This window comes from Perna viridis, chromosome 7, assembly GCF_037379345.1.
Source record: "Perna viridis isolate PV_CMFRI_1.1 ecotype Kerala chromosome 7, ASM3737934v1, whole genome shotgun sequence".
NCBI lineage: Eukaryota > Metazoa > Mollusca > Bivalvia > Mytilida > Mytilidae > Perna > Perna viridis.
The window spans coordinates 35,613,435-35,625,406 of NC_142451.1; the positions used below are offsets into that span (position 1 = coordinate 35,613,435).

At 34.1% G+C, this 11,972-nt stretch overlaps 1 protein-coding gene across 1 annotated transcript; it reads left to right on the forward strand.

Moving 5' to 3' along the window:
• Positions 1 to 1,614: 1,614 nt before the first annotated feature.
• LOC148612464 (uncharacterized) lies at positions 1,615 to 9,746 on the forward strand. Its single transcript, XM_088593935.1, has 5 exons — positions 1,615 to 1,773; positions 2,269 to 2,438; positions 5,008 to 5,113; positions 8,316 to 8,387; positions 9,109 to 9,746. The coding sequence occupies exons 1-5, from the start codon at positions 1,689 to 1,691 to the stop codon at positions 9,672 to 9,674; spliced, it is 999 nt and encodes a 332-aa protein (XP_088450061.1). The 5' UTR covers positions 1,615 to 1,688; the 3' UTR covers positions 9,675 to 9,746.
• Positions 9,747 to 11,972: the final 2,226 nt, after the last annotated feature.

Genomic DNA, 11,972 nt, shown 5'->3' on the forward strand with positions numbered 1-11,972 from the left:
ATAATATGTTCACGCGAGAAAACACGATCATGCAACCAGAATAGTTTTATTATTATAAATCGCCTTTAGATCAACCTCCTGTTCTCTCCCGTCATATTTTTTTTTTGTCTTTCGTTTTTCTTTTAAGTTTTTGTATTGCCATTTTAATATTCTATTAATTTTTTTCTGTTTCGAAGCTTGTAAAGACGTCTCGTTGCTGACTATGACGTAACGTCATCCAACAACATTTTGAATAGGAAACGTCCAATGATCAAACAAAATTATGCGGAAATGGGACACAAATGTCATTAACTTTCTTATATGATCGGTGACCCCCACTTTTAAAAGAGTTCATACCATCAGCTCCATACAGGAGGTTTGAGAAATATCTTAAGTATTTCAAATTACTGTGAATTTGGTTCAAAATTTGTTTTTCTTTTGGCGGGAAACAATAAAACTTTAAGGTTCTTTTTAGGTGAATAAAACTCATTGTATTTTGTTTTTAATGTTTTAAGAATGAAGTAGAGGAAATTTCCAATGTAGTGGTGTATGACATGTGTCAGTCGTAAAAATATTGACAAGATCAAAGACCTCAGAATTGAATTCGGAAAATGACTGAAACTCTCGGATTGTGATAGAACAGTACTTACACATTAATATTAATGATTAAATTGTTATTTTGAGAAAGGGAGGAATGGGTTGGTGACTTTAAGAATTAGTATTGTTCATGTTAATTATAAATTGAATTACATATGCTTGGGGGTATGGAACAACCAAAAAGTGGGAATTAAAAGAACGTATTATCAAAACAAGTAACTATACAATAGCAAAAATACCTAAGGCTAAACAATTAAAGTGTAAGCAAAGGCACACACAAAATAATTAATTATACACAAATAATAAATGGGTCAGTAAATCATACGCAAGGTAGGTTAACTGGACACATGGGATGTTTATGCCCAGATATACATTGAATTAAGGTTATGTCTTATATAAGTGAATAGTTAACTGGACACATGGAATGTTTATGTCCAGATGTACATTGAATTAAGGATATGTCTTATATAAGTGAATAGTATATATTCGGAACATGTTGTATATTCTGTGATCCTCGCTTCTACTATTGTAATAAACGTAGCTGTCAGTGTACACGTCTTGGAGTTATTATCCGTGCCAGACTCTACCACAGGATTATACTCACCTGCAATATGACGTGTGTCGCAGGAGAAGAGGACAGTCATGCTTACCCTTTCGGACCACCTGATGTCACTCCCAATCGGAGTTCATATTACTACTGCTTTACTTTTTTGTGTGACGTCTTGTTTCCCTTATCTCCTGTTTTTATTTGTGCTCTCTTTTATTCTGTTCGCTACATTGTGTATGTAGATTGTTTCTATTTCAAGTGATCACGTTTAGGCCATATTTTGGATTTTGACGGATTTGAATTATCCCTCTGCTGACGCTTCGGTATTTTTTTTTGCCGATATTCTGAAATTTGAAGATATGGAACTAGCCCTTGTTATTGTAAGAATTATTGATAAACTGTCCTTTACAACCTTGTAAAGATATCGGTACCAGTAGTTTATGTGACTTCTATGTATGTTTATATGTATACTAGTGTACCGGGGTTACTGACTTTGCCGACTTATCTTACCAAGGTGATTATTTTGATAAGGTTTTTGACCAGACAATCCCTTACTTGAAGAAAAATGAAATCGTTACAGTTTATTTGTTTGATACTTACGTTTTGGATACAGCGTGTTGAAGGAACGAAATGTTCGGTTACTGCTGCTTGTGAGTATAGAGAAAAAATACTTACAAGTTTTATGTTAATATACATATTTGTGTTATCTCCGAATCGTGTCGGTTTAGTATGTCCTAGTTTTAATCGATGAACACTATTTAACCACAGTTATAAACATAAAATTGAATTGTTGCGCTTAATAAACATAATTTAGTCACTGTGACAAACATTAAAGTTAAATCGATGCGTTGAATGAACTCAATTAACCTACAGTGACACTAAGTATTGAGCTTAATAAACTCAATTGAGCCACAGTAACAAACATTAAATTAATTCGTTGCGCTAAATAAACACAATATAGCCACAGTGACAAAAAATTAAGTTAAATCGTTGCGCTAACAAAACACAATTTAGCCACAGTGACAAACATTAAGTTGAATCGTTGTGCTTACGTTGTGTTTTTGTTAACATCAACTTTTAAATCAATATTTTTTTTAATATACTCAACCTTATTCCTATTGACATTAACTGTTCCGATTTTGAAGCATTTGAAAACGAATTCTGTACTATGAAGCAAGAGATAGAAGCAGTGAAGCAGTTTGACAGTAGGATCTCGAGTGCAGAACACGAACTATTGACTTTAAAGCATACTGTACAAAAAGAGACATCAGACATCAAAGATAATTTCGATCATCTACAGAATCTCACTAGTAATGTAAGTCAAAGAAAATTAACCATAAAATTTGAACGCATATGGAATTGTACTTCATAAAAATTAATAAGAAATGAAAATAGAAGGAAACAAACACACTATCTACTAATTTACTTTTGCATAAAATCAATTCTTGTGGGTATTCTTTTTTTTTTTTTTTTTTTTTTGGGGGGGGGGGGTTAGTTTTGTATTGTTGCAATCTACATTAGACTGTAATACTATAATACAATTAGATTTATAGTGCTGGATACATAATAGGAAACCTTTTGACAGGAACAATAGATATGTTCAAATAGTGGCGCTCGACACGGGGACAGTTCATAAAAGGTACAAGTCTTGTATCACAAATTCCTAAACAAATGAACATCAAAACAAAGAAGTATTTTATTTAGTGCACTTCCTGTTTGTTTTCCCCCAATTTTTGTCATAGTTTTGTTTTGTATTTGTTTTGTTTGTTTTGTTTTGTTTTGTTTTGTTTTTTTTTGTTGTTTTGTTTTGTTTTGTTTTTTTATTGTTCTTAAGTTTTTCAATTTCCATTCAGAGTACATGACAAACAACAAAACTATGGCATTGCAACTTGTTTTTTGAAGGCTATCAGTATTGTCAATTTTTAAAATCTCCCAGAATATTGTATAACTAAATACAAAAATACCAATCATTTGTATTGCAAATTTATATATGCTATAAACGTGTTTCAGGAGAAGTAACCTCTCATCAACATTATTAGAATCAAATTTTCCTAAAAAGGTTAATCTAAGAAAAATATATATTCTTAGTTTAACGTCCCTGTGTTTATACATTTTTGTTCACAAAAAGTGATTTTCTACATTTTCACAGCAATATTACACAGACACAAATATGTTGAAACGCCGAAGACTATCAAAAATGAAACATGAGGGTTTACTTTAGAAGGATATAGAAAAAATACAAGATTGAGACCACGGGATATCTATCTGTTATATTATAATCACAAAACAGTTTGGGGTATATAGAAACCCCTTGCCTGTATGTGTGCCCGTCCGGACACACATCTTGTAATCTTGTATATCTTTAAAATGTATTTCGATGATATTTTATAAGAAGTTTAGGCAGTATATAGCTAGATGTGCATGAAAAGAAATGCTTGAAGGGAGGATAATTTTCAGAGGATTTAAATAAGCGCACTTTAAACTAAACTTCTTAGTGATTTTTTCTATTTAGGCATTAAATGCATTTGTCCAAGTACATTTTTTCCCGCTCCGTTCAATAACGGTAACAATAAAATTACCGAACACTAATCCGATCCATAATCAAGTCAAAAAAAATCTGACAAAATAGATATTACATCACCGGAATAACTTGTACCGCAATGGTCTTGACTTGGTACATACATTTCAAACGAAATGGTGGGTTAAATCTAGGTTTTCAGAGCCAAAACCTCCTTCTTCCAATTCGGCGTGAATTTACCGGTGGCGATTAAATAGTATTTAAATTCTTTAGTGTCATAATCGGTAAGTCAGTGGTCATATCAGTTCAAAGAATAATTTACAAAAAGCAATCATTACTCATTGTTTAAGAAGAAACTGAGTATTTTTCAACCAAGGACTGATATCTGAAAAAGAATTTGGTAAGAGACCTTTTTAGACGTATTTCCTCATATCCTTGATTCAGGAATCTGTTACGCAGGAAATCCAAGGAAATCAGAGATGTTAGTACTTGCTCTAGCGTAGCGAATCAATTAAGAAATATAAACACCATAAGCAGGAGATGAAGGTATATTACTGCACAGGTGAGGAAAAATTATAATTTTAAATCTAAAGTCGTCTATTTTATCATAAATCTTAGTACTGAGATGACCAATGTTGTCGAATTTGAGATGTAGATCCAAAAAAGATGCTGAACAAGCTGTTTTTGTCTGGTAGATATGTAGAAGGTAACCATTTACCAAAATAGAGTTGTTTATGGACAATACATCATAAATATATCTGTATGGGAAAATAAAGGATTTTGCATCTTTTTAAATTTTATTCTGAAAAAAAACTTAGTCCCAGTCAGAATACAAAAGCGAGTCGGCTAGCAGAGGAACAAAATTAGTACCCATTGGAATACCAACATGTGGCTGAAAAATAGCTCCTCCAAATATGACAAATATATTATCAATGAGGAAATCAAACATGTTAAAAACTTGATTTTCTTTGTTCCCTTTTAAGATGTTTTAGAAAATATGTGAATTTGTAACCTAGAATAACATAATTTCTCGAATCACAAAAAATATGTGAATAAGTTCTTTTAAACGAGATTTCAATTTATCATGTGGCAACGTAGAATAAAGTGTTGAAAAATCAAAAGTTTTAAGAGAAATAATTTCAGAAAATTAGACTGCAGGATTTAAGGTCTTCAAGTAAATCTTTAGAATTTTTAAGCCAAATGTATCCACATATGAATAATGCCACAAACGAGAGTGGGTGGTGGCATTACAACTAGCAATTGTAGAACTTGAGGTTACATCTCTCTCTCTCTCTCGCTCTCTGGGCTAGATTTTAAAGTATTTATAGTTTAATCGGCTCCTAAAGCCTTGACAATTCTACTGCAGTTTTCTGGAGGTATGAATGGCAACGAAACAGCAGAGTTAAACACAAAGTTAGACAAGCTGATGAAAATGTTTGAAGATGTACAAAACCGACTAGATCACTTAGAAGGTAAAATCAACACCAAAATATGATATTTTTAGATGCAGTTTTTTTTTCTATTATTGCAACGTTATTAAAACTAACTATTATTTATCTCATTGTGTGCGTTTGACAAGGATATTTTATGTTATTGGATATTGTTTAGTCTATATGGTTTTTAAATGAATATACTGTCTTTTGATCGCTATAGATGATATATGAATATAATATATGAATAGTACAAAATTTGTTAGTCTTTGTCAAGTGAAAAGCTTATCATTAGGTTAATGTCTTACACCATTCGGAACTCCTAGTGGCACTATGGTTATGTTTATGGCACGACTTGATACTGGTTATTATTTGAATGTTTTTAGGGTTTCAGCAGTTTTGTCTTGCTTGTATTTTTACAAGGTCTGAAAAATTCCCAACAATGTTAGAACTGTCAAATTTGCGAGGCAAATTTTTGGTTGTTCCCTCCGCGGGACTTGAACTCGTACCGCTGTGACACCTGTGGCAACACCGCCTTTACAAAGTCCAGCGCTCTAGCCTAGCTCGCCGAGTGGTAGCTTTCGCTGGCCGGGTCATTCCTCCTCGTAGTTTACATTATCTTCCCAGTATCAATTTGATCCGATGGAGCAGTGTAGCGAATATAGTCGTCATATTCTGAGACGTTTGTATAATATTGATTTGTTGTGACATGCATCATTAATTTGATCTTCTATCCTTCATAATAACACCTGGATTAATTATCCCGTACTGGGTCGTGTACCAAGTTACAGCCCTAGATCAGTCCTACGAGGAGGAATGACCCGGCCAGCATAAGCTATATTTTTACCCTAGAGTAGTCTAGGGTGCTGTACTTAGTGCAGGCGGTCTTGTTAACTTATGTAAGTCTTAAAGATTGTACAACAATACCGATAAAGAGATATTATAAAAGGATCTTAAAATTCCCAACGATGTCAGAACTGTCAGATCTGCAAAGCAAATGTTTGGTCGTTCCATTCGAGGGACTCGAGTACACGATGTATGATAATACAGAACAGCGCAACTAGGTGTTGTTGTCCTGTACTACCATACATCGTATACTAAGTTACAACCCTAGATAAGAAATGACCAGGCCAGTGAAAGCTATATTTTTATATAGCCTAGCTGTCCGAGTGGTCTAGGGCGCTGGACTTTGGGCAGGCGATGTTGTTACAGAAGTCATAAATCGAGTCCCGCGGAGGGACGACCAAGAACTTTTCAGACCCTTCTATGCTTACATTATTTTCCCTGTATCAATTTATCCGATGTAGCGAATAGAGTCGTCACATTCTGAGACGTATTTGTATGTGTGCGTATACATGTATATGAAAGACAGGATATTACGACCAGAAAAAAATCAATTTCAATGTTAAAATGCATTGAAACCGATTAACACTTACGAGAAAAAAAACATTTGCACAACCACATGGAATAGACAACGTTTGGCGTTTGCATACATTCCTGCTTTATGAAATAAACATGTTATGTATTTCAAAGATACAAAAAATATTAAAATTGGTAAATAAATGTTAGGTACTATAATCTGAATAAAATTAATTCCGCAGACAATACGCTGAATCTGAATGGTTTCAACTACGAGATGATTTTGATATGTATTACCTCGGTTTTGGAGATCCGGGTGCATATTAGGTAGAACGGTACTTTTTATTTCCCAATAGGCGACAATAGCAAAACTTTTGAAAAATTAATTCACCACTTTAAAAAATGACGGAGCTATAAACTGACTTTTTTCCAGTCATACTTCATTTTCCTTAACTGAAAATGTGAGCAAAGTCATAGCATAACCATCTCGTTTCTATGGTGATGTTTGGGGTAAAAGTTGCCCCTTTTTCTGCAAAAGGCACATGAATTTTAAAAAAGTCATAATATTTATATAAAATGGTTTTCAAGCAATATAATGCAATTTTTTAAAAGTACAATAATTTTAGAGTCTGGCATTAATAAGACATTTTGGGTATCAGCACAATTTGTCCAATTTGTCCAATCACAGTGTCCAGAAGTATTTACTTAAGTAGGGTACACAAAACGCCAACCGAAAATACTGAGAAATAGCACCATTCTATCTTTAGATTTAGAATATCTAGTTGTGTTTATTCCGAACAGTATAATTTTTTGGTAATGACGGACGCTTTTCACGTATGATATGATGTAATATTCCACCAATTTTGGCAGACTTTAATAGACTTTGGCACGGCTAAATCAATTATATGAAGAGGAAAATGTTGATCGCCTTCTTCGCAGATGTTGCGATGCAATCACCTTGTCAAGCTGAACTCACACTGCCCTGACAACGAAATCAAAGTTGATTTGATGGACATAGTAGATATGAACGCATGAAAATTTTTTTTCCTCTTGAAGCAAAGTGGCCACAAATCGCCTATTTCCTCTGATTTTTAAAAATAGTTTTTAATTTAGTGCCTCGGCTAAAAAGATAGCAGCCGCAAAATTACAGAGACAGTCATTACGTACAACCGTTATCATCACTCTAATTTAATGATTAAAAGCTATCAGTCAATTTGCATACAAAATAATGCATGGTTAATAGCTATCCTGAAAAAAAACTATAACATTTTTTGTTGAATTAAAGGGATTTGCATTTTGCAAATATGATGCTTATAAGGCACCGACCATTTTATTAGCGGGGGTGGGGGCAGGGATATTTTTGGAAAAAAATGTTAACTCATACATTGAAAACAATAAAAAATAATGATTCTCTATCTTCCCTATTACCCATAACTTAACAAGGCAGATTTTTTACTTCGGTTGCTGAACGCTCGACCTACAATGGTTTTCCTCAAATAAATAACTGTCCAGTCGATTTGCATATCATGACTTATGTTATATCGTTTGTTTTTATTTCCTTCATAAGAAGAAACGTCTCGATGATCATAGTGTTCTTAGGGTAGCGTGTTCACCTTTAAGCAATTGTTCTCGTCCTGAACTGCATGAAATATCCACCATTGATATGTAAATCAATGAATTTTAAATTCTCCATATAGAATAGAAACCGTATCATCTTGACGTAGTCTTGGTCTAATCTAAAGACAAAATTATGTAAATGCTCATTGGTTTAATAGAATCACTTATAAAGAAGAATATTTCTTTCGTTACCAACAGTTTACAAGATTTGTCATGCTAAACGCATAAGATTTTAATGATCGTTAAACTCAAGTTTTCTTTTTTTTAGTGAAATGCAAAGTTTGTAATGGCAACGGAACTGTGATAAATCCATGTTCTGGAAACCCATGTCAAAATGGAGGTACTTTTTAAATCTTTACTTAATATGTTAATTAAAATGCTAGGCGCTCTGCCCACAGAGCAACTTGGATGTGTGTTCCACGTGGTAGAATGGGGTACACCTGGCGTGTTACATGCTGGGGTTGTTAGGCTATAATACGGAAAACCTGACCGCAAACCATAGTGGTGCACCTTGTTGGGAAAGATGCCACGTTCCTTGCACGTTAAAGAACCTTGCTGTGGTATTCGATTGGAGTAGGAACCTTTGCGCTCCGCCACAGGAGGCTAAATTGCCCGACCTTACCCACCCTCCCTGTTATCTTGTGGCAATCAAAATTTGTCGACCCTTTTGTCCTCGTGTTCCATCCCTTTTTTCATTTCATCATCATCATTATATGTTCATTTTATCATCCCTTTCATGTTCATTGCTTGAATATAGCTGAAATATTGCTGCTCGGGCGTTAAACCCCAATAATCAATCCTTCCACCATTCAAAAATACCCCAGAAAAAAAATAAAATACGAACGCGAAAATCTTGTGTTACGGACAGAATAAATTAGTATAAGATCTCTAATAAAAGTACATACCATTCAGTAATTAACTGGACCAAATTTGTATAAATGAAAGCTTGTTTTTTTTTTAACACGTAGTAATTCAGACAGCAATATCGTAAGTTTTATCAGAATTATTTCGTATTTTGTGTAGTTCTTCCCGCGATGTCATGCTCATTGTGTTTATTGTAGGTAGATGCCTGGTGTTATCCCATGACTTTCAGTGTGTTTGTACTGCAGGATTTACAGGTGAACGATGTCAATACACAGATCACTGCACATCATCACCCTGTAAAAATGGCGGCACATGCACTTCAAATATCCTTGGCCATAGCTGCGCATGTCCAACTGGATATACGGGACCTTTCTGTGAAATTAAAATGAATGCTTGTGATTCTAACCCTTGTGTTCATGGTACGTGTATTTTGCAGGGATCTTCTTTTAAATGTCATTGTTTTAATGGGTACTACGGTACAACATGTGATAATACAAACAACTCACAAGTAACAATTTCTGCCAAACCGACGACTCAACGCGTAACAACTATCAAACAAACAACACGTCCAGATCCATGCGCCAACCCAAGTGTTTGTAATGAACCAGCCCGTTGCCACGCACTCAGTTCTAGCGATTACGAATGTGTGTGTCCCGATACACCACAGACAAAAGCAGATAACTGTCTTACACCTTACTACTACGAAATGTTTGGATTCTGTTGTGCAAAGAATACTTGTAAAAACGATGAGGTCGTTTGTTAGAAAAATAAATGTTGTTTCAAAGGCAATAAAATTGAACGACCTTAAACTTTGTAATAAAATATGAAAACTCGAGTGTGCCATTTTTAATCATTTTTTCATCAGTATATTTTAAAAAAAGCGGAGAAGTCCGAAACTTACTGATACGGTCATGCGGTCTGTATTCTCATATCTACATAGAAGTCCGGGATGCTCAATTACTTTCGATTGATCGATTTTGCATTAGGGTACATTGTTCGCTTTCTTGTCTGTCTCCGCTGATTTGATGTCTGAAAATTGCGTGATACTCTTGAGCTGCTTTTTACCCTTTTTCTTTTTTTTTTTTTTTTTTTTTTTTTTTTTTTACAGAAGTTGATATAATTTTCCTCTTTGAATTAATGCGCTTATTATTTCACTGCCGTCTTACGTTGTTAAGCACAACAAATATCTGTATACATCTCCAAACAAAAACTGAACATAACCGCGTAAAAAGTGAACATCTTTACAAAATTCAAAAATCTAATTGGTGACAAAAAGTGTTCGTGTCAGTAGTCAAAGTACAGACATGCAAAAACTTAGTACATTGGTCTTGGAGAGCAGACCCTGTTTATACACACATAGTAATAGGTTTTCTTTTCCGGCGTAATGTGAAATAATGAAAAAAATGCTCATAGTAGATAACTTTATAAGCAACTAAAACGAAAACAAACGAAGTAGCCTCTACATTGACAGTTTCTTTATTTAGTGGCATTCTTTACACGGATGTAATTAATGGTTTTTTTTTGCACACCAGGGGCATACAAACTAAATATTCTATCTTTGCACTTGGTTTCTACGGTCTCGCAGCAGTATTCAAGATAATTTGTATATTTTGCATGAAATGAATTCACTCAGTGGTATTTTCCGTAAGTTTAAGGTAGATATATATGGTAGAAAGTTGTAGACAACGATACTTTAAAAAGCAAGAACCTTCGAACCTGTTGTGTCAACCGTAATTCAACTGAAAGTGGTCCAGTCATTTTCCCTGGATAATGAATATTCTGTTCATTGTAATAATCACAGTTGCTTTCCGTTTACTTTCCTCCGTGCACATCTAAAAGTGATGCACTACCTTCCTGCAAAGTTTATCATAAAGCGTTCAAGATAGAATTGCACTTTCTAGATACATGGATAGACGAATGAACGAAAGGACAGACAGACAAGATTATGCTTGTGGGGTTTGCATAAACTGGAAATATTTTAAAATAAAGGTTTCAAAACCATTATCGATGGAAGAAGTGATAAAACGTCATTAAGTAAGCTTTTTTCTTCAAGACTTTAAAAATCTCGCTATTTGATCGAAACATTTGTTAACTTTTTTTCTCAAATATTTTCATCAGTAGCGGCCATAGATATCAAAGAATCAAAACAAAAGGGAAGTTCCGAGACATTTGATTTCATATACGCGGTAAAAACGAGAAAACGGAAACAGGGACAACATACTGTTACATACCTTGTGTGCTAGGTATACCCACTCCTATAGGGGAGTTGTTATTGGATACCAACCAAAATCGATAACAACGTTTACCTTATACACCTTATTTGAAATCTATCCATTGAAAGCCGAGGTTTTTAATGGACAGACAAACTGATACTAGAACGGACGGACGGACAATGTGATTCAAATATACCACCAACTCGAATTAACTACCACTCTTTCAATCTTAAAAGTGTGTAATGCATCGTTCTTTGCTGCCTATTCGGAAGCTATAATGTTCGCTGGATTCTATTGACCCTTTACATTTATGATGAAGCCTTATTTGCTCTTGCTTTGCAGAATTCAAATTTTAACAGTCTGTCTGCAAGATTCGAACCCTTTCTCTGCTATGACACCTATCGCAACATCGCCTGCACTTTAGACTATTTGAAAATAGAATTAACCTGAACCTTAACACATAATGTTTACGTTAAAAAAAATAACAATAATGACAACTACTGAAGGTATCCGGTAAGACGTATGTAACGATATCTAGACACAACATTCCCAATAGGTAAAGTTAGACAGTAAAAACAAAAGTATACAGTGTTTTCACCAATAATATATGCGTTTACAATAAAACAACTTTATAAGTTCATTTGCCACATACACCCTAGGTGGCCTCCCCTGCGGAATTTTCGAGACATCATTTTTAATTTTTTTTTATTATCTATACAGTGAGAATTGACCCTTTTGCCAAATGACAATTAATGAAAAGTATGACGAATTTCAATTCATAATATACCAATGGGGTGAATTTAAGATTTTTCGCATTCTTTTCCTTGAATAACGCTTTTGAACTTACT

What these genes read in the sequence shown, in the direction of transcription:
- LOC148612464 (XM_088593935.1), top strand. Translation starts at nt 1,689, where the DNA reads ATGAAATCGTTACAGTTTATTTGTTTGATACTTACGTTTTGGATACAG. An exon ending in TACAGAATCTCACTAGTAAT is followed by an intron (nt 2,439 to 5,007) that starts GTAAGTCAAAGA and finishes ATTCTACTGCAG; the next exon opens with TTTTCTGGAGGTATGAATGG. An exon ending in AAACCCATGTCAAAATGGAG is followed by an intron (nt 8,388 to 9,108) that starts GTACTTTTTAAA and finishes TGTTTATTGTAG; the next exon opens with GTAGATGCCTGGTGTTATCC.